At 43.9% G+C, this 22,945-nt stretch overlaps 2 protein-coding genes across 5 annotated transcripts in view; one reads left to right on the forward strand and one right to left on the reverse strand.

The window, feature by feature from the left end:
* The window catches only part of LOC309400390 (histone-lysine N-methyltransferase SETD1A-like), a 45,270-nt gene extending 29,304 nt beyond the window's left edge, over nucleotides 1-15,966 (reverse strand). The window contains exons 1-6 of one of the 2 annotated variants that reach the window (XM_081968850.1): nucleotides 15,637-15,966; nucleotides 13,563-13,699; nucleotides 9,834-9,986; nucleotides 1,718-1,813; nucleotides 712-982; nucleotides 523-629 (exon numbers count right to left, since the gene is read on the reverse strand). In XM_081968850.1, the coding sequence (XP_081824976.1) occupies nucleotides 523-629; nucleotides 712-982; nucleotides 1,718-1,813; nucleotides 9,834-9,971 (612 nt within the window). In that variant the 5' untranslated portion in view covers nucleotides 9,972-9,986; nucleotides 13,563-13,699; nucleotides 15,637-15,966. The remainder of the gene's footprint in view (nucleotides 1-522; nucleotides 630-711; nucleotides 983-1,717; nucleotides 1,814-9,833; nucleotides 9,987-13,562; nucleotides 13,700-15,636) is intronic. The other variant, XM_081968851.1, reaches the window with a different exon arrangement.
* Nucleotides 15,967-16,138: 172 nt separating this feature from the next.
* LOC309400393 (uncharacterized protein) overlaps nucleotides 16,139-22,945 on the forward strand; it is a 91,666-nt gene continuing 84,859 nt past the window's right edge. The window contains exon 1 of one of the 3 annotated variants that reach the window (XR_014176650.1): nucleotides 16,139-16,570. The gene's annotated coding sequence lies outside the window, so the exon portion shown is untranslated. The remainder of the gene's footprint in view (nucleotides 16,571-22,945) is intronic. The other 2 variants (XM_081968860.1, XM_081968861.1) reach the window with 2 other exon arrangements.

The raw sequence follows: 22,945 nt of genomic DNA on the forward strand, positions 1-22,945 counted from the left end.
AAAGATCCAGATAATTAGTCCAGAATGCCAACAAGGAATGCAAGGACTCTTGGCAAGTTCAAACGTGGGCACACAACACTTCAGGAATTCAGCGTTTGTTCCCAACAAATGCCCCTCCCCATGGCATCTCCTTAAGTCTCATTCCCCAGGTAAAGCTGGGCGGGGCACTCTCCTCACGAATGGCCTGCTCCGTCTGCACTGGTCACACCTTCTCTGCACTCTCCGAGCCCTTGCATCAGGAGGGGGTGGTTCTTGCTCGTCTGAGCTCTGTCTCTCCTCCCTGCCTGCAGGCCTGACTAATTCCGAACAGCCTTGCCTGGACTGACTCTGCCCTTCCCCAGTTTCCTCCAAGGCCAACTGAGCTGCCCTCTCACTCACTGTCAGTTCTTGTGCTGCAGAGTCAGACTCCGACGGGGTCATGACAAAGTCTTAAACAGAGAAGAAAACCTACAGGGGAGAACTTGTGAAGAAAAAGGGGCACCTAAACTAATCCAGTAGATTCAAATAAGTCTCTAAAGTTACCGAATCAGTTGAGAACTTCTCATTCAGCATTTTGCTTCCAGTTGGGACAGTCTGGGGTGTGAAAGATCCATTCACAATCAGTTCATAGTATTTCATACGTTGTTGACCTGTAAAAACAAAAAAGCAGTTGCCATTCAAAATCAGGGTGATGACACTAAATTAGGAGAGCAACTAAAGGAAGGTCATTACCTTTGATGTCAAGCTGGGCATGAACGATATTGCCCATGACTGAAGTGTTGTGCAGGTTCTTGACTGTCTCCTTCGCCCCCCTTGTGCTGGTGAAGAGCACCTTGGCCAGACCCAGGTGCTTGCCATTCTTTGGATTATACAGAATCTCAATCTCCTCAATGTCGCCATACTTTTTGCACATCTCACAGAGAAAGGATTCCTTGATGTTATCATTGAGCCGGGCAAAAGTCACCTCCTTCAGAGGGAACTGGCCCACATAGTACTCATCTAGCTGCAGCAATGACAGAAGGGAAGATGCGATGAGGAAGCTAAAATCAACCTCCAGTTAAGTTACATACCAGTAATTAAGAAAATACTGGCAGTTGGCAAATTTCTAAAGAATAGTGATAAGGATAGACTTGGAAATCACAGTTCTGCTGGACTGAACTTTGACCAGCTGGGTCCAGGTCTCTGGCCCTTGAAGTAGATGAAGCAGATATTTCTCCATTTAAATCCCTGATCATATTATTTCAAGTACAATTTATTACCATTTCCCTGGCAGTAATTTCCAAAACTAAAATGGACACTTTTATATACACCGACACACTTTGGATATCCTTTATTTACAGCTTCTGAAGATATCCTGTACTTCTTTGAAAGACTCTCTTCTTCTTCTATTTTTTATAGCTGAAGCACACATTTATTATCCATTGATATTTTACCAAAATGCATCCAAAAGAAATACAGAAAGTCTAACAAAATGCAACAACATGGACTGTCCTCCTGGGAGCCATATTGCTGTTCTTGCTCAGTTTACTGCTTACTGTTTAAGCTGGCAGGGCTCAGTTTCCCTATCAACTTACTCTTATCTTCCAACCTTCTTTATCCTGAGGAAATCTTTAGAAATGAAAGGAAATCCCAGAATGCATTTCCAAGAAATACAGGTGTGATACTTGGTGTTGTGCTAATGGATCTGGAAGCTTTAAGAGAACTGGAGAAAAATGCTCTATAACCAAGTGTAGCTTACCTTAAACTTTGGGACAGGAAGAGAAAGATCTCTGGTTTTGGACCATTTCCTATGTCTCGGATCCTGCACAACTTTTACAGGAGCGTGACCTGAATCCTTGAGAAAATATTAGAAAGTAGTGGTGATTCAAAAGCCTTATTGACAAAATGGCATTAAGTACTTCTTGATTTTTATCAAATTAATATAGTTGCTCATTTCACAAATCTAACTCTAGGAGGTGTACAATAAAAACAAAATTACAAATAAAACTTTAAAAGTCATTAAACAATTAAAACATAAACATAACTTGTACACCATCTGGATTAATATTATTCTGAGATGGGCAACACATCAATAAATATCATTTGCAGCAAAAAAGTCATACAATCAAGCATGACTCACTTAATGACCATATCACTTAGTGAGGGAAGCTTGGTTCACAATTGTGGTCGTAAGTCAAGTACTACCTGTATATGGAGTCACAAATACAGTACAATAGTAGAGTTGGAAGGTACCTTGGAGGTCTTCTAGTCCAACCCCCTGCCTAGGCAGGAAACCCTATACCGTTTCAGACAAATGGCTATCCAACATCTTCTTAAAGACTTCCAGTGTTGGGGCATTCACAACTTCTGGAGGCAACTTCTGTTCCACTGATTAACTGTTCTCACTGTCAGGAAGTTTCCCCTCAGTTCTAAGTTGCTTCTCTCCTTGATTAGTTTCCACCCATTGCTTCTTGTTCTACCCTCAGGTGCCTTGGAGAATAGTTTGACTCCCTCTTCTTTGGGGCAACCCCTGAGATATTGGAACACTGCTATCATGTCTCCCCTAGTCCTTCTTTCTCTTAAGCTAAACATACCCAGTTCCTGCAACCGTTCTTCATATGTTTTAGTCTCCAGTCCCCTGTGATGACCCATTTTTAAAAAGGTTTAAAAATCATTCTGGAATAATTTTCTTTCCAGGTTCCCAATGTCTCTGAAATTATTTTGTTACTATTAGTTCTGCTGCTTGGGGACATGCCCAGGCAAAGCAATGTTTAATAAACAAAAACCTCACAGGCTATCATGAATGTGAAACTAGTATTCTGTACAGGAAGAAAAAAAAGCAAATAGTAGAGAACATTCATTCTACTTCAAGTAACATCTTATTTCAAGGAGAGAGCATCCCCTGAAATCCCTCTGAATTATAGAATGCAGATTTTTTTTGAGTTCTTTTGATTTTGTTTGTGCTGTACAGTGCCAAACTAAAACTGGCATTAAGAATTTAAGAAAAATTAAAGATGCATTTGATTTATATGACTCTATATTCACATTATCTCCTGCCTAATCCAGTAGTAGAATAGCATTTTAAAAATACATTCAGGCAAAATCAGACAACCATCTAAAACTGAATTGTCAGAAAATGAGTTCTATCAAACTTCAAGCACAGTATATTAGAAGAAATGAAATTTAGAAAAAGGAAAATAGTGTTCCAATTCTAGGGGTGTGCAAAATGTTTCAACCACAAATTGTGAAATGTCCCATGCTGAGTGCAATACAATCTGTTGATTTTTCGAAGTGTTTTGAGCTTCAGAGTTAAACACTTCCACAGTACTTTTTCCAAAATCGAGCGATAGATAGATAGATAGATAGATAGATAGATAGATAGATAGATAGATAGATAGATAGAATAACAAGAAAATAAAACAAAGAAACAGTTGGTCCACTAAAGAGAGAAGATGGCAAAGAAGTAACAGGCAGCAGAGAGAAAGCAAAGCTGTTTAACTCATTCTTTGCATCGGTCTTCACGCAAAAAGAAACAATAGTCCAACCTACCAAAAACATAACTGTAACAGACAGACTAGAAATAAAAGTTAAAATAAGCCCCAAAATGGTAAGAGAACACCTGTCTGATCTTGATGAATATAAAACATCAGGACCTGATGGATTACATCCCAGAGTTCTAAAGGAGCTGGCAGATGTCATCTCAGAACCACTGTACCACATCTTCCAAAATTCCTGGAGCAACGGAGAACTACCAGAGGACTGGAAAAGAGCTGATGTGGTTCCCATCTTCAAAAAAAGGGGGAAAAAACAGACCCAGGAAACTACAGTGGTCCATCGGGTGCGTTTCAAGGTTTTGATAACTATCTTTAAAGCGCTCCATGGCTTAGGACCTAGTTACTTGCGGGATCGTATTCTGCCCCATACATCCCTGCGACCAATTCGCTCGCACAGAGAGGGGCTCCTCCAGGTGCCGTCCGCTAGACAATGTCGTGGGGCGGCGCCTAGGAGTAGAGCCTTCTCTGTGGCGGGCCCAGCCCTGTGGAATGACCTCCCCCCGGATATTAGGAATACCTCTGACCTCCGCTCCTTCCGTATTAAGCTTAAGACCCACCTATTCCAAGCAGCTGGCCTGGCTCAACTTTGATCTAACCATATCGCTCCTGACGGGTTTTTAACCGGGTATTTTAATTATATTTAATTTTTAGGGGTTTTATATTTTGTATTTTAATTGTTTTTATCAATCGACCTCCTCCTTGTGTATGTCTCAGTGTATGTTTTTGCTTTATGTTTGTTTTGTGTACATATTTATTTCGTATGTTTTGTTGTACGCCGCCCCGAGTCCTTCGGGAGAGGGTGCGGCTAAGAAATAAATATATTATTATTATTATTATTATTACAGACCAATCAGCCTAACTTCAATACCCGGGAAGATACTGGAAAAGATAATAAAAAAACAGATCTGCCAACACCTAGAAACGAGTAAAGTAATAACTAGAAGTCAGCATGAGTTTGTTAAAAACAGATCATGCCAAACCAATCTTATTTCATTCTTCAACATAGTGACTAAATAAGTAGACCAGTGAAATACTGTGGACATAATATACTTAGATTTCAGCAAGGCATTCGACAAAGTAGACCACAACCTATTTCTTGGCAAGCTAGAAAAAAGTGGGATAGATAGCATCACCATCAGATGGGTTCATAATTGGCTGACAAACCATACTCAATGAGTAGTCCTTAATGGTACTACATCTACATGGAGGGAAGTAAGCAGTGGGGTACCACAAGGTTCTGTCCTAGGCCCAGTACTCTTCAATATCTTCATAAATGACTTAGATGAGTGAATAGAAGGGGAACTTACCAAATTTGCAGGTGATACTAAACTGGCAGGAATAGCCAACATCTTAGATGATAGGCGCAAGATCCAGATGGATCTCGACAGACTTGAACACTGGGCCCTATCTAACAGAATGACATTCAATGTAGAGAAAAGTAAAGTCTTACACTTAGGCAAGAAAAACCAAACATACACATATAGACTGGATGAAACCAGGCTTAATAGCAGTAACTGTGAGAGGGATCTTGGAGTCTTAGTGGACAACCAATTAAATATGAGCCAACAATGTGCGGCAGCAGCCAAAAAAGCCAATGCAATCCTAAATTGCATTAACAGAGGGATACAATCAAGATCAAAGGAGGTACTAATACCACTCTATAAAGCCTTAGTAAGACCACACCTACAGTACTGCATCCAGTTTTGGTCACCACACTATAAAACAGATGTTGAGACTCTAGAAAGAGTGCAGAGAAGAGCAACAAAGATGATTAGGTGACTGGAGGCTAAAACATACGATGAACGGTTGCAGGAACTGGGCATAGCTAGTCTAGTGAAGAGAAGGACCATCCATCCTGGACTGCCATCTGTCAAAAATGGGGTAGGGTCTGCTGGGCGGGGGGCTGAATTAGATGACCTACAAGGTCCCTTCCCTGATGCAGGTAGGTAGGTAGGCAGACAGAATGAACATTCCAATCCTATACTAGGATACACTATATATTTCAGAACAAACCATACTGACCTTAAAGTAGACTGTTCTAGTCTTTATTTCACAACCTGAACTGTTTGTTTTAATACTGGGAAACTCATAGTAAGATGTCATTGGCATTCAGATATTTAAATGTTTCATGATGCAAATATTTTGACTGAAAAAAATTGCATACCTCAATTTGATACAGATTACAGTGGAATATGTTATATATTTCAGTGGGATTTCAAAATATTTCCTTTTCAGGAAATTAGAAGAACAGCATGCTGAAGAAGACAATGTTAAGCATCAACAAATAATTATATCATGGATGGCTTAGTGTGTAAAAGAGAAAATATGTAAGTATGATTAGCAACTAAAAAACAAGGACTGTGATTTTCACAGTGCTTCAAGGCCTGTTCCCATTTCTAAGAATATCTTCAAAGGAAGCCATTTCTCTTTTATGATAGCTCTTATTAAGAATTGATTGGGACTTTAAAAACTAAGAGAATCTTATTTATGAAACTCAGGGCCCGTCTCTTGCTTGAATTAGAAAGGAAAATATGGTTGTCCTGAACTTCTCCATTTGCTGTTACACAGTACAGACTATGAATAAACAGGCTTGGAAACTACCAAGAACCTTGTGCCTTCAGTATTACACCAGCACTCTTTCATAAACCGTAATCATAATGCCCTTTTCATAATGTTAAACTACTGTATTTTTCAGAGTATAAGACACCCCCCCCCCAAGAGGCTGAAAATTTGGGTGCGTCTTATACTCCGAATGTAGCTTTTTTGGAAGCTTTTTTTCAGCCCTAATGAGGTGCTAACGAGTGCGCTTGTTAACACCTCATTAGGACTGAAAAAAAGCTTCAAATATTTTTACTGCAGCATACTGTTGGAAAAATTTCCAGGGTTCGTTCTAGCTGGGAGAAGCCTACAAGGAAAGATTTGAAGACTGCCTTAAGAGGTACTTCTTTGTCGACTTCCGGTTCCGGCGGCTACGGCGACGGGCAAGGACTTTGCCCGCTCCCGCTCTTCGGTGGGCTTCCCCCGTCTTCGGGGGGGCACAGGACGCCCCGAAGAGGCGCCCTGCCGAAGGAGCGGCTCGCGGAAGGCTCTGGCACCGGCGGCGGCTGGTGGGGGCTTTTCCGCTTTGCTCTAGGCACCGGGGAGCGGTTTTGGAGGACGCGCCTGCGTCTCGCCCCATGCCGATCGGAGAATGCAAAACTGAAGGAAGCAGCGGCAGTGCGGTGAGATGCTTCCTCTCTTCATCCCCTTACTTTTGAATTGAAAGGCTTTTCAGCAACTTTAAAAGTTAACCTTTCGGATTTACTCTTTGAGGAGCGGCTAGAGGGGAGGGGGATTCCCCCCCCCACCTTGGACAAGCGGCTTAAAATTCTGCTCTCGCCCCCTGGGGAAGGAGGAGGGGGGAGAGCCAACTAACGATGCCTCACCCCAGTAAAAGTGCTTTTCATGGGACTTAGATCCAGAACTTATTGATGACCTGAGAACTTTTTGAACTTTTAAAATTTTCTATGCCTCTGAGCCCAAAGCTGGCAGGGCAAGATGGCACACTTCCGTTGTCTTCATGAACTGTGAAACCTGACTCCACCTTTAAAATTCAGGCTTCCGGTCTTTGTCTCCGAGTCACCCAGAGGAATCTCTTGTGGATTGTTATTTTCTGAACTCTTTGGAGAAAAAACTTTCATCTATTGCTAGAGCGACTAAAGAAACTCCCACCTGTTTGGATCCTCTGCCTTCTGGACTCGCCTGCCTGCTCTACTTCTCCAGCTGCCCAGTTCCTACACTGACTGATCTCTTTGTTTTATAAACCATGTCTCCAAAAAGACCACCTCCTGGAAAGCCTGGCTTTGCCACTTCTGCTCCAGCGTCTGCAATGTCCAGTCCAGCCACACAGTCAAAGATAACAGAACTGATACAACCTAAGACTACAGAGATAGACCTTCAACAAATGCTTCAACAAATTTTACAGGGCCAGGAGGAAATTAAGAAACAGTTAAGGGAAATGAAAGATGAAATTAAAGAGAATCAAGCTCAAATTTTTAAGAACTCACAGAGACTGGACCTTGTGGAGGGTGGGGTGGCGGAGGCGAAAGGGGGGTAGAGGCTTTACAGAAGGGGAACAAAGAACTTGATATCCAACAAATGAAAACAGAGTTTGAGAGAATGTCCTTTTATCTTAGATTTCAAAATGTAATAGAAGCAGATGGGGAAAACATAAGGGACATTATGACTAATATTCTAGCTGAATACATACACAAAGATAAACAGCAGATGGAATGGGAGATAGATCTAGTCTATAGAGTGAATTCAGCATATGCCAGAACACACAATGTACCCAGGGAGGTTCATATTAAATTCCTTAGGAAAACCACAAGAGTTGAAATTCTGGGTGTACAAAGGGGGCAAACACTGACATAGCACGACAGGGAGATAACCATTCTGAAGCAGATTCCCAAAAAAATTAGGGAAAAAAGGAAAAGCTATTCGCAATTGGCGAATAAACTATACCAGAAGGGGGTGTGGTTTAGATGGTTGATGCCTGAAGGTATGCTGATATTCTGGGAGGAGACAAGAATCAGAATCAACACACCCATAGAGGCACAGGCCTTTATGGAAAAAAATAAAGCGAACCTAGAAAAAACAGAAGATACCACAACGATCACACAGGACACGGGAGGGGCCGGAGCTCTGCCAGCGGGGGGTGAAGGGGCAACACCAAGAAAGCTCAGATCACAAAAATGAATAAGAAAACCACAATGTTATAAACAGACCGAAAGTAATAATGAAATTATATCTAGACTATATATCATAACTATATAAACTGATTGAAAATTATTTTTTCTAGAATTAATATGCTGATTTTTTATGATTATGTATTAATGTTTGATATTTAGATGTAACCTATGAGTTTGGAGGGAGGGAGCGTCTGCCACACTTGTAACTGCCAAAATTTGTAACCATTCCACTTACCCTTTTCCTTATAAATGTTTTAAAAAACCAATAAAACTTTTTGAAAAAAAAAAAAGAGGTACTTCTTTGTCCAGTTTCTATTTTTGGAAGATAATCCTCTCAAGGGAAAGGCAGAGAGTTCCTGTGACTACATGATTTCGATTCTTTTGGGGATAATCCCTTTAAGGGCAAGGCAGGGATTTTTCCTATGGCTATCTGAGTTTTCTCAATGGTTTCCTTCAGGCAAGTGCTGGGCTGGTTTGTTGATTCAGCTTTGTTACATTTTTACAGGTGTGAAGTGCTTTTGGCTGAATGCCCAGACATCTAGTTAAGCTTATTAAGAGTTTCCCAGCTGCCTGGGGAAAGAAAAAAAGTGGCAAAAAGTCTCATTGTATTATACTATTGTGTTTGCTTGCTTTTCTGGTGTTATGGGAATAAAAATGAATACCTGGTAGGCAGAATTTTTTTCCCCATTTTCCTCCCCAAAAACTAAGGTGCGTTTTATACTCCGAAAAATACCGTACATAGAAACTAACTTTCCAAGAAACATTCTTGGAAAGTTTGCCTTCATAGTCTATACAGAAAAACTTATAATCAACATGTGTTAGAAAAAGAAAGTAAGTTAAACTCCTACTGATTTCAGTGGAGTTAAATGCTTGAGCATGCTAAGAAAATCACTAGCTACTATGAGATTTAAGCAAAAGCCTAGACACTACCTAAATCCAGTCAACTCCTACCTTCCCCCTCACTAAAATCACTACCTTTTTTGGATTCCTAGAACATCAACAGGTTCAAATGAACCAAAGGTCTCTTTATCAGAGACAACACACAAGGTCTAGTCAAGTTTCACAGCAAAAATCTAGTGCATGCAAGATAGTACAAAACATTATCAAAATTGGCAAGTGGTGGAGTGTAGATAATGTTCCTACAAGCCAACCTCAATATGACAGAAGGAAATATCAGAATTTTTGGCAACGGCCCTTTTGAAAACTATGGAAAGTACTCAGGTTCTTGCATTAGCTAATTTACATAATCTAAATGTATAATGACACACACAGAAAAAGAACAGTATGGAATGAGGAGCCTATGGCAGTCATGAAAAAGCTGGACAAGGATCAATAGAGAGCTGACTCATCCAAAGATTTGTGTCACACTGCACTGGATCTGCTCTCATGTAAGAGATGGAAAGCGAACTAAAATGTTAACACTCAGCAAAATACAGTGCATGAAGAAAACAGGAGAAGCAATATATAAAATCTAGAAAAGATAAAAGAGGACCTAGAGATATTACCAAACATTAGACCATCCATCCTGAATGACTCACATGCTTTACAATTTAGTAAAAAAAAAATTAAAAATCCAATACTATCCACTTACATTAATGCTAAAATGCACTCCATCATAGCGGTAGATCTTGTGCGGACCATCCTTAAGCATAGGATCAACAATGAGCTTGTAGTTTCTCCACTGGAAGTTAGGGGTTTTCTGGAAGTCACCCCCACCTTCCAGATCCATTCTGACTCATTTACACTGCAGGATGCACATGGAATAAAAGGAATATATTAAATCACATGTTCATTTCCAGCAGAAGTAATTTCAATGAGAGATTCTACTGCCATCCACCTTTCATACTCAGAATCACTATCTAAGGACATCTTTCTGTATATAAAGGAACCAGTTTTAATATTAAGCACAGTGAAACAATCTGCTCACAAAATTTCTCCTGCATCTATTTCAAGTTCTGTTTAGCATAGCCTAAGTTATAAGGCCTGGTTAATGTACCTGCTCACTCTTCCCCTGAATAATGTTACTAAATGTAAAGTCCTACTTTGATATTCTTTGTCTAGCGTTCTATGGTCAGTTTACCATAATTGTCTCAATACAAGATAGACAATACTTTTGACTAGAACAGTGGTGGGCAACCTTTTTTTTCAACTGAGCCAAATCTCGCCAAAACCACGATTGAAATTTATTTTGAGAGCCACATTTTTAAAACCGAAAATACATAGGATGGTACACTGTTTTAGTTTCAATAAACTCTGGCATTTGAAGCATGCAAGTCTTAAAGCTGTCAAGTTGCAAGACCCTCGCACCCCCAACCCTTTAGAAAAAAAAAACCCAGGATCTTCAAACCTGACAGCTTGAAGACTTGTGGACTTCAACTCCCAGAATTCCTCCTCCAGTCATGTTGGCTCAGGAACTCTGGCATTGAAGCATGCAAGTCTTAAAGCTGTCAAGTTGCAAGACCCTTGCACCCCTAACCCTTTAGAAAAAAAAAAACCAGGGTCTTCAAACCTGACAGCTTGAAGACTTGTGGACTTCAACTCCCAGAATTCTGAGAATTGAAGTCCACCAAGGGCATCAATCATATTAGCCCAGGGATCTGCAAAATTGGCTCTTAAGACTGGTGGACTTCAACTCCCAGAATTCTGAGAATTGAAGTCCACCAGTCTTAAAACAGCCAACTTTGCAGACCTCTGTGTTAGCCCAAAGCCTGGCGCTGGGCGGGCCTTGCTCCCCCATTGGTGGAGCCCCAGGAAGCGAGGAGGGAGAAAAAGAGACGGAGGCTAAGGAGCTTCTCCCCCCCCCCCCGCAAAAATCTTATGAGGGAGCCGGCGGGCAGTAGCAAATTAGCTGATCACGCGGCGTGATCAGCTAATTTGCTACTGCCCGCCCGGCTCCCCGGTTAGATTTTTGCTGGGAGGAGGCGGGGGGGGGGGGGGAAGCTCCTTAGCCTCCGTTTCTTTTTCTGCCTCCTCGCTTCTCGTCCCCGCCCGACTTCAGGATCCTCCCTAATCATTGTGGGTTGAAAAGAAAAAAGGGAAAGAGGCGCTTGGTTTTGAAGTGCCCGAGAGGAGGGAGGGGAGCGGGCGCCCGGCACACAGAAGAGCCGGATTAAAGTGTGTAAAGAGCCGCATGTGGCTCACGAGCCGCGGCTTGCCGACCACTGGACTAGAACAAACTACTAAAAGGTGGGGTCATTTTCCTTTTCAAGGAACCAGTGGGCATATTTATATTAATCAAGGCTTGTAGTCTACAATACAAGGCTAATGTAATTCAATATACTTAGAACAAAACTTCCTGGACTCATGATTCTATAGTCTAGTTTTTTCAGAGGCAGGCTGAATCTGCAAAATGTAGCACATAGAAATTTGCTTAAAAGTGCTTAAACGAAAACATTCAGACTTTTTTACTTATCTTTTTCAGAAAAGAAAGTACACCTCTATTTCTAATGACTGAAGAAATATTTGGTTAGCAAATGATGTGCAGTCTCAGAAACTGAAGTATGATCAAAGTAAGACGGGACTTTTGTTATATGAAGAAACAAAGAAAAATAAGCTGATGCCAAAGTTACTGAAAGTCAGAAAAATAATAATTCTTTAATAAAAATGTAATATTGCCTTATGGAGGTATTTAGAAATGGGATATCTCCTCTATAGAGATATCCATCCCTGAATCAAACCATACTGGAACTGAAGTACAGGTGAAACTCGAAAAATCAGAATATCGTGCAAAAGTTCATTTATTTCAGTTCATTATATAAATAATACCTGTAATGTTCAATTTTTAATTATTTGAATAATTTGGTTATTTTTTTTGTGTGTGAACATATAAATTTCTTCATATGGAAGTGGCCAAAAGTTCAAATTTGGTGTGGAAGAAAAAGGTGCACAAGCAGCAGGGATGACCGCAGCCTGGAGAGGATTGTCAGGAAAAGGCCATTCAAAAGTGTTGGGGACTTTCACAAGGAGTGGACTGAGGCTGGAGTCAGTGCATCAAGAGCCACCACACACAGATGGATCCTGGACATGGGCTTCAAATGTCGTATTCCTCTTGTCAAGCTGCTCCTAAACAACAAACGTCAGAAGCATCTTACCTGGGCTAAAGAAAAACAGACCTGGTCTGTTGCTCAGTGGTCCAGAGTCCTCTTTCCTGATGAGAGCAACTTTTGCATCTCATTTGGAAACCAAGGACCCAGAGTATGGAGGAAGAATGGAGAGGCACACACTGCAAGATGCTTGAAGTCCAGTGTGAAGTTTCCACAGTCTGTGTTGATTTGGGGAGCCATGTCATTTGCTGGTGTTGGTCCACTGTGCTTCATTAAATCCAGGGTCAAGATACCAGGAGATTTTGGAGCACTTCATGCTTCCTTCCGCAGATGAGCTTTATGGGGATGCTGACTTCATTTTCCAGCAGGACTTGGCACCTGCCCATACTGCCAAAAGCACCAAAACCTGGTTCAATGACCGTGGGATTACTGTGCTTGATTGGCCAGCAAACTCGCCTGACCTGAACCCCATAGAGAATCTATGGGGCATTGCCAAGAGAAAGATGAGAGATGTGAGACCGAACAATGCAGAAGAGCTGAAGGCCGCTATTGAAGCATCCTGGTCTTCCATAACACCTCAGCAGTGCCACAGGCTGATAGCTTCCATGCCACGCCACATTGAGGCAGTAATTGCTGCAAAAGGGGCCCAAACCAAGTACATATGCATTCTTATACTTTTCAGAGGTCCGATATTGTTCTATGTACAATCCTTGTTTTATTGATTGCATGTAATATTCTATTTTCTGAGATTGTGGATTTGGGGTTTTCATGAGCTGTAAGCCATAATCATCACAATTATGATAAATCACGGCTTGAACTATCTTGCTTTGCATGTAATGAGTCTTATCTCATATATTAGTTTCACCTTTTAAGTTGCATTACTGAAATAAATGAACTTTTGCACAATATTCTAATTTTTCGAGTTTCACCTGTAATGTAGACAGATGCCTGACCAAAATCTGTTGGGAAAAACCTTGTAGTAGTATATGCCACAATATTATAAAATTATCATTTTTTTAAAAAAAAATCCCTGACTATAAGTTTTAATTTATTTTCACTTGACCCTAAATCATACTTTTGTGTCAATGTATTCATAATCTGCCAGCAGATGAATTAAAAAAAATACTGAATTAATTTTAAGTAGCAATGCAATCTTGGAAAACCTTGTAACTTACAGTTTACTCCCATATGCAGCTGCTAATTGCGTAAGGACAGGGATACATATCTCAGAATACATAGAAATTACATCACAGTAAAAGAAAGGAATAAACTTAAACCTGTTGCAGATGATCTCTTCTGTGGTCAAACTATTGGTAAATTTCAATGTTTAGCTATACAAGTATTTTTTCTCCTTCTCAATGAAACCATTTAAGAGTTGGTTCAATCCATAATTTGAAACAGAATCTCTAAGAGACTAGGAAGAAAGCAGAAAAGTGTTTTAAAAAGCAAGCAACATGACATATTCTCATGAGGGATTCAAACTTGAATTCTAAAATATTTTCAGGCAGTAATATTATAACATTCTGATTTTATATGCAAAATTCTGATGATAGATTAAATCTAGATATCAGGACCCAAATTTGAACTTTTGGCCACTTCCATATGAAGAAATTTATATGTTCACACACAAAAAAATAACCAAATTATTCAAATAATTAAAAATTGAACATTACAGGTATTATTTATAATCAAACAAAATGGAGCAAACTAAACCCATGAACAATAAACTAAGTTATGTTATAAAATTTCCTGTGGTGAAAATTCCCAGAGTTCGGTTCTTTCGCCAAGGGAATAATAAATAGCATAAACATATAATATTCTCTAAGCCTATAAAGCCTACTGACAAAGATTTGCCCCCTTGTTTCTGTTGTCTTATGTAGACAACTGAATGTCTACCTCAAGTATTTACCCCCTATTTCTGTGATGGCGAACCTATGGCTTGCGTGCCACAGGTGGCACGCAGAGCCATTTCTTAGGGCACGCGAGGCGTTGCCTGTCAGCTCCAACGCGCATGCTAACTTCGGCCTTCTTTTTCGGCCATTTTTCAGGAATGGACTTCCAGTTTACCCATAGGGCTGTTTTTTGCCCTCCGGAGCCTTCAGGGAAGCCTCCTGAAGCCTTGGGGGGGGGGGGAGGCTGTTTTCACCATACCCAGGCTCCTAGAAAGCCTCTGGAGCTTGGAGAGGGCAAACAACGGGTCCATCGTGCACCAAAAGCGGGGGGAGGGGGGGTTGTACGCGCATGCACGCGGGGGGTCACGCTCATAGCATTATGGGTGTGGGCATGCCAACGCACGATCCCCCTGAACTCCCCCTGCTTTTGGCACACGATCTGAAAAAGGTTAGCCATCACTGCCCTATTTTCTTTACAGCTAAGAAAGCCAATCTTCAATCTATGATTTGCTAACTATAGTTCTAATTTCTTGATGCTTCTTTATGTTAAAGAGAAGGATTGTTTCCAATTCCTGCCTTTCTCAAGCAATTCTCTTAATTTTCCCATCTCCACAAGGAAGATACCATCTGTTTCTCCTTAACCTTCCAATATCTCCACAACTCAAGTTTATTCCCTTCTCCATCCTTATCTTTGACTTCCAGTGTCCTGTCTCTATAGAATATTGCTCTCCCACTCACTCGTATTGCTATCATACCACTTGCTTGTGTTCTCCAAGGCCACAAGAGACACCTCTTACCTCATCCTAGTTCTTCTAAATACCTGCTAGATACTTTTCCCCAATTCACCTGACACCTCATTTTATCGGTTGGCACAAACTGTATGAAGAGGGGTGAGTTAAGACTGGCTGAAGGAGGGTGTCTGAGGGCGGGGCAGGGGGTGTCCGATTGGAGGCATGGATCAACCTGATGTACTTTGAGAAAGGGTCCCTTGACGGAATGCCTCAAAAACCATCCCTCCTCCTCTGGCCAGAACCATCTACACTACCGTGTCCCATCCTTAAAAAGGTGTCCAAACTTCCACAACAACCTCTCCCGAGCTTCCCTGGTTCAGGAGACCTAAGAAACACAACCTTCTGTGCACGTGAGAAGGATTTTTGTGTGTGGCGGGAAGCCATCCCGCCTCTCTCTCTCTCCTCAGCCGGGACCCCCCACCCTGCCCCGCCATCCCCCGAGGGCCCTTTCTCTTCTCTGCACCTCCTCCTCCCTGGACCCCATTTCAGCTATTTCCCACCCCCAATATTACACCTTCCCTTAACCCCTACCATTTCCAACTCCCCCCATCAGCCTCTTCCTCAACCCCCCCCTCAGGGTCTTCCCCTCCCCATCAGGTATGGCGGACCCCGTCCACCAGATGCGCGCTCCCTCATCAGCGCCCCCCCCCCCCGGCCGCCTAACATACCCGTCACTCATGCGCGAGCCGCTCCTCCGCGGCGTCTTCCTCATTCCCGCGCCGTGGCAGGGGGGGAAGATGCCTCGCGCTGCGAATCCTTGTCCCCCCCCACCTCCGTGCGCGTCACCTGCTCCTACCGGCTCCTACCCCCCTCCTCTGCTCAAGGGGGCGCACGCGCGGCGCCCTCCTCCTCCTCCGGTTCGGCCTCGCGCTCCGCCGCTCGTCTTGCCTTTCCGCCTCGCGTCCTGTGAGGGAAGGACGAGGGGAAGGGGGAAAAGAAGGAAAGGGGGGAAAGGGTGATAAGCCGCAGCTTCCACCGCCACCGAAAGGGACTAGGGGGCGGGGCCAACGCACTCAAGAGAGAGCGTCTCGCGTCAGACCTCGCGAGATTCGCGCTCTTTTTTTTTCCCCCGCCTCCGCGCGAGATGGGACCCGCCGGATCTCCTTTTGTTCCTCTAATCGGTACTTTCGAGGCAAGCGAGAAGGAAAAGAATTCTGCGTCTCACCGCGTGGCCCTCCGAGCACGCCGGCACGTTTGGCGGGAGGCTTTCGGGCAGCTCGGCGGCGCTCTGGAATTGTTTCCGGCGTTCCCGCCGAGCGCTACCTCGAGGCGAATCGGTGGTTCCGAAATGGCCTCTAGACTCCGACGAAGGGAAGCGAGGCGGAAATTCAGTCCTCGCAGATTCTTCCCTGGCTGATAGGAAAAAAAGATGCGTCATTTCAGGGAACCGACGGTGCGCCCTGGCGTCATGATGACTTGCGGGGCGAGAGGTAACCCCGGTGGAAATTTTTCGCTCGGTTCGGCGGAGGACAAAAGGGCGAATAGAAGTCGGAGAAGCCGCCGCTCCTCCTAACGGAACAGGAGGAACGGCGCCTCAGAGGAGAAGGGCCGGCGCTCCTTTTGCCGCGAGAATCAAGGCAAAATAGTAGTTTTTCAACACAGGTGCGTGGGCCTCAGGTTCCACTGGGGAATCGAGTAGGGAAAAGAGCACAACTATTTCTCTGTGGTATTGCATAAAACTCGATTTGCTCCCTTAATCTTTCTTAGTGATGGGGGGACATGCAGTTGTGTGGAAAAAAAGGACAGGTTCTCGACTTACCACCATAATTGAGCCCAAAATTTCTGTTGCTAAGTGAGACATTCCAGTAAGCGCACAGCTGAGGGCCGTACAAATACAGGTAGTCCTTGACTTACTACCACAATTGAGTCCAAAATTTCTGTTGTTCAGTGAGACATTTAAGTGAGTTTTGCCCCATTTTACAACCTTTCTTGCAACAGTTGTTAAGTGAATCATTGCAGTTGTTGGCATGGTTGTTAAGTGAATCTGGCTTCCTCGTTGATTCTGCTTGCCAGAAGGTTGCAAAAGAGGATCCCATGACCTTGGGACACAGCAACGGTCATAAGTATGGTTATGGCCAAGCATCCGAATTTTGATCACATTATCATGAGGAATTCTACAAAGTTTGTAAGTGTGCAAAACTGTCATAAGTCACTTTTTTCGGTGCCATTGTAAGTTTGAACGGTGGCTAAATGAACTGTAGTCGAGGACTACCTGTATTGCAGTCCTGTCATCTAATGCATCCATATCTCCCCCCCCCCCCCCGTGGCAAAAAAAACCCGTACCTTGAAGACTACAAATTCAGGAGTGTCTTAATAGAAGTGGGACAAGCAGAAATCCATCCCATGGTTAATATGCTAGAAAAGGTGGTGTTGCTTCATTTGTACCGCCTTCAAGTTGAATGTCAGGAATGCATGCAGAGGTTGACCTGTTACAATTTTTGAAGCTTTACCAGCTCTAGAAAATAAGGTACTGAGAAAGCTCATAGTAAAGCCAGAGATAAGGATCACTTTGCTTCATTTCATGACTCATTTCCATGAGTTTTCTGGAACTAACAGAATAAACATTCCCAGATATTCCTTTAATGCCCAAGGAGCCTCTTGAAGTCTGTACTAGATGTGCAATAATGCATATAGTAGGTGTTGGAAGAAATGTCCATTTGGGTTCAGTTCCAAGTGGGGGAAAAGAAACTGGAAAAATGGAAGCTGTTTGCAAAGATGGTGTAATGGTGGACAGGATCACATGCCTTGGAGCTCCTGGGTGAAAAAAAGGGAAGAGATACTGAAAGTTCCTGGGTTTTATGCCCTCTCTGGGCTTTGAACTTCCTTGGGCACATGAAGAGTATCCTGATTGGTTGCTGTCCAAGGTCATAGCTCTTTGTATGTTGTCTGTGTGCTAAGTTTGGTTGAAACTTGGTGGGTGGTGCAATGAAGGGCAATGAAATGGGGTAGATCTTTGTTATGTAGAATAGATTGGCCCAGGCTTTAATGGCCCATTAACAAAAGTGGGGGGGATGAGTTTCTGCCTCTCTGAGTTTCTATTTTTAGGGGGAATATTCTGCCTTTTTAATATTTCCTAAAATATTTCATTTTCTGGGAGAGGGGTGCGTTTTAACTTCCTACAGAGGTAAAAATGTAACAACAGATTATGCTTTCCTGAAAAATGATATTCAGTGCTTACTTATAATAACAGTATTCTTAATACAACAATCACTGTGGCATGATGGTGGTTAGATTTTTATATTACAGTCCTCATCGTTAACACATTTGCTTAAATAAATAAATAATATATTGCTCAATACGCCAGCAGAAAGTTACTTTTCTGGAAGGTTCTCTATTATGTTTCATTCTTCCTCCAAAGCAAGTAGTGTGGAGGGTTGTATAGTGTGGAGGACAGTGTGGAATTTTGATTAAAGACTAGGATCTATAACAGCGGTTCTCAACCTGTGGGTCGCGACCCCTTTGGGGGTCGAACAACCTTTTCACAGGGTTCGCTAAGACCATCAGAACTCTAAACTTTAAACTCCACCTTGCGTTCCTCGAAACCCCCCGCAGATGGGCTCCGGAGTCATCGGCAGCCGCGCAGAGCGTCGCCACGGTTCCACGCCGTAGAAAACATAGGTGCACGCGCGCACCCCGTACAATTACAGCCTCAGAGGCTTCGTAATGGCAGGAAAGTGTTCTCTGACAAAGCGCTGCCTTGTCTTTCACAGCCACCTCTTTTCCAATTGGGAGGGAGAAATCCTCTGCATGGATCCCCCCATTGGAAACGTGATGGCTGTGAAAGATGTGTGGGGTCCATCCGTGGGGGGAGGGGTGCCCCTCGCGTTCCTCGTCTTCCCGGATGGGCTCCGGAGTCATCGCCAGCCGCACACAGCCTCGCCGTGGCTCCACAACGTTGAAAAAATTATGCACACCCCGTAAATTACAGCCTCGAAGACTTTCCCCCAGGGAAAAACGCCGCTGCAAGGTACTTTTAACCTGTGATTAAAGGTGACCACAGTATGTGTGTCTGTGTGTGAGTGAGAGAGACAGACAGACAGACACACACGTGACAGAGATGGGGGAGGGAGGGGAGAGATAGACACACACACAGAGATGGAGGGAGGGAGGGAGGGAGAGACACAGAGACACTGAGTGATTGAGTGAGAGACAGACAGACACACAGTGACAGATGGGGGAGGGAGGGGAGAGACAGAGAAAGACAGGCACACAGAGAGAGACACACACAGACAGACAGATGGGGAGGGAGGAAGGGAGGGAGAAACAGACAGAGTGAGTGAGTGAGAGAGACAGACAGACAGAGTGAGTGAGACACACACACACAGAGTGACAAAGATGGAGGGAGGAGAGACATACAGAGAGAGAATGACAGAGACAGAGGGGGAGGGAGGGGGGAGAGACAAAGAGCCACACACAGACAGACAGACAGACACAGACAGAAAGAGAAAGATATATTCTCTTAATATATAGATATATTAAGAAATATTTCACAATATATAATTACATATTGTTTTTGCCAGCAGCCAGCCCACAACCATAGAGCGCACTCCCCAGAGCGGCCGCTGCTGGAAGACTCGGCAGCTGAGTTTTGGAGTTTGGAACCGGAGAAGACGTTATGCTCGGAGCGCGGCGACGGTGACTGCAGGGAAAGCTGGGCCCGGACATGTTGAGGCTAGGAGGCATGCCTGATGGAGGTGGAACAGGCGCTCGCGCAACCCCCTTCTCCAGCCAGGCAGAGCTCCATGCACTGACCTAGGGGGTATCCCTAATGTGCCAAGCCGCGGGAGCTGGGGAGCGGGCAGAGCGCCACATGGCTTGGCGCTTTCGGGGGGTTTGCTGGGTGGTTGCTCGTGAGTGTGGTCACCTCATGGCTGCTTCGCCCCTGAGGCTGTGCCCGGCTCTTCGGGATCCAGTTCGCAAGGGAGCAGCCGCCCGGCAACTCCCCCCTCCGGCCAGGCAGAACGCCACTCCCCAACCTAGCGGTATCCCAAAGACGCCAAGCAATGTGAGCGCCTTTCTCTTCCCCCCCCCCCCGGCTCCTGCGGCTTGGCGCCTTCAGGATACTGCTATGTCGGTGAGCTGTGCTCTGCCTGGCTGGAGGGGTGGTGGTGGCCAGGGGGGTTTATTTTCAGGAGTGGGCTTATATTTTTGCCCACGCGAAAAATGTGGCAAGGCTTTAGTTTCAGGTCAGGTTGTATTTTCGGTGAAACACGGTAGAAGATCCAGGTACATGTCGCCCCTCACCATAGAAGTTTGCTGGATGATTTTCAGCCGGTCACTCTTAAACCCGATTTATGTCACAAGATTATTGCTGTGGGGATAAAGCAGGAGATAGGAGTATTTTTATGCTTGTGGTATTTGAGCTCTTGAAGGAAAAACAGGCTTTGAATAAGAAATTATTTTATGAACAAACAAAATTCTGTTGATTGCTTATAAGACATGGGAATTAAAATGGTGAAGCAGTTTGTTCATTGTACTGGAACATATGAAGAAATTCCACTAAAGTATTAGCAAATCAGAGGACGGGCCATAATGGAAATAAGTGTTTTTGTATAAAAGGAAGAAAATGGGGAGTGGTTTAAGAGAAAAGAAGGTGATTGAGTAAAGGACAAGCAGAAATTAGTTTCCTATAGTTGAACTCATTTGAACTGAGGTTTTTACTGTAAGCCACCCAAAGTCACTTAGATGACATGGGTAGTATAAAAATATGATTAAAAAATTCTGGATTATTTGTAATTGTTCTGTAAGAGTTTCATATTCCCAATATAATAATAGTATATTTGACTAGAAGAAAACAATGGAATTCTTTTTTGCAAATTTTCCTGAAAGCCAGACATCTGCTTATCTGTATTTTAAGAAATTCAGGTATCTTTTGAAATATTGAAGCAGCACTTTACCTTTGTGTTGAGCTACTTACTGTTACTAAACTAATAAGAGTTACTTTGGGTGAGTGGGTGGGTAGATGGATAGATAAAAATAAAGTAAATAAAATAAGCCTTGGGTTATTTCTTTCAAAAAAAGGGAAGCAAACATGAATACATTCTACAGCATTGGAATTTTTGACCATTCAGAAAAACCTGGTTAACATCATTGCGTTGACACCTAGCTAAACTGTAAAGTTAATAAACTGCTTGCTAGCTTTGTGGAGTACCATATTTTTCAGAGTATAAGACGCACCCCCCCCCCCCAAAAGAGGGTTAAAATATGGGTACATCTTATATCAGTGACGTGCGGTGAGGTTTATGGCTGGTGAGGCGTTGACACAGTGGTGGGTTTCAAAAAATTTTAGAGCCTCTTCTGTAGGTGTTGCCTGCTTTGTGGGAGTGGCTTGCCGGCCATGTGACTGGGTGGGAGTGGCTTGCCGGCCATGTGACTGGGTGGGGTGGAAAATGGTGAAACTCACTTAATAACACTCTTGCTTAGCAACCAAAATTTTGGGCTTCTTTCTTTCTTTCCTTTCCTTCCTTCTTTCCTTTCCTTCCTTCCTTTTTTTCTTTCCTTCCTTCCTTCTTTCCTTCTTGTGTCTCTCTCCCCAACTTAGTTTCTTTCTCTTCCTTTCTTCCTTCTTTCTTATCTCTCTCTCTCCAACTTTCTTATTCTTTCATTCTCTCTCTCTCTCTCTCTCTCTCACGCACACACACACACACACACACACCATTTCCCTCATGTCTGCCAGACTGGCACTGACAGCTCTCAAAGAGAAGGAAGGACTCCTGACTTGGGAAGGGGTTGGACTACTAGATAAATCTTATCTGTCCAGGGTCTAAATGGATGAACAGATTCCTTTTGGAATCCACTCATCCCACTGGCCAATCAAGCCAGTCACATGGACAATAGCTTAGAGTTACATCCAAGAGATTGCAGGGGGGAATTTATTTCTCTTCTTCATTCTGTCTGCAATCACCTGGGATCTCCTAATCTGGGATATGAGAACGCTTTGGAAACGCTTTGGTGGGTGCTGAGAGAAGGAAGAAATGAAGGAGGCTGCAGGGCAGACTCATTTGCTTGGCTAGGCTATCTCGTTTCGTGAGGCAGACGGAGAACGAAAGGAGATAGCCGAGGCAAATGAGCCTGCCCTGCAGCCTCCTTCATTCACACATGTTCGGGCAGGGGGGGGGGCTTTCTGAAGGCGTGCAAGAAAGCCTCCCCCCCCCCCCCCACCCAAACATGTGAATGAAGGAGGCTGCAGGGCAGGCTCATTTGCCTCGGTTAGGCTATCTCCTTTCGTAAGGCAGACAGAGAAGGCAGCATTGGTAGCAGCGCGTTGCTGGGCAGTGGTCAGGGAGGGGGAGGGCACAGCACTGCCGCCCTTCCCCTTGGGGCTCTTCTTGTGGAACATGCTGGCTGGCGCTGCTTTAGGGCGCTCTGGCCGCCAGCTCCTCTGCGCGCAGCCCGGCTCCCAGAGCGAGCCACTCAGGAAGGAGGGGAATGGGACTGCGTGTGCAGGAGGCTCCTCAGCGCTAGCCTCAGATCAGCGCGAGCCGCGGTCCCATTCCCCTCCTTCCTGAGCGGCTCGCGCTGATCTGAGGCTAGTGCTGAGGAGCGTCCTGCACATGCTTGCACGCTTGCAAAGATCAAAGTTGTTACAGTCCTCCCTTTTTAGAGGCTTTTTTAAGCCTCACCTCAGCACTTGCCTTTTCCCTTTTCCCTTTGTTTTCTTTTCATGAGAGCGGTGAGGCTCTGCCTCCCCTGACTGCACGTCACTGTCTTATACACTGAATACAGCCATTTTTGGCCTTCTGAAACCCCGCCCCACGCATCCTATTTTTTGCAAAAATGTACGTGCAGAGGGTTTGGGAGTCCTGCAAAGTGCTCCTGGGGGCTGGGGAGGGCACAAATGAGTAAAAAATGTGCCGGTTTTTCACAAAAACAGGGATGGTTTTGCCCTCCCCAGCCCCCAGGAGCACTCTGCAGGCCCCCCAAACCCTCTGCACGCCCTGTTTTTGCAAAAAAATGGCCCGTTTTTCACCCCCAAAC

This window comes from Natrix helvetica (genome assembly GCF_964273705.1).
Source record: "Natrix helvetica genome assembly, chromosome: W".
Lineage (NCBI taxonomy): Eukaryota > Metazoa > Chordata > Lepidosauria > Squamata > Natricidae > Natrix > Natrix helvetica.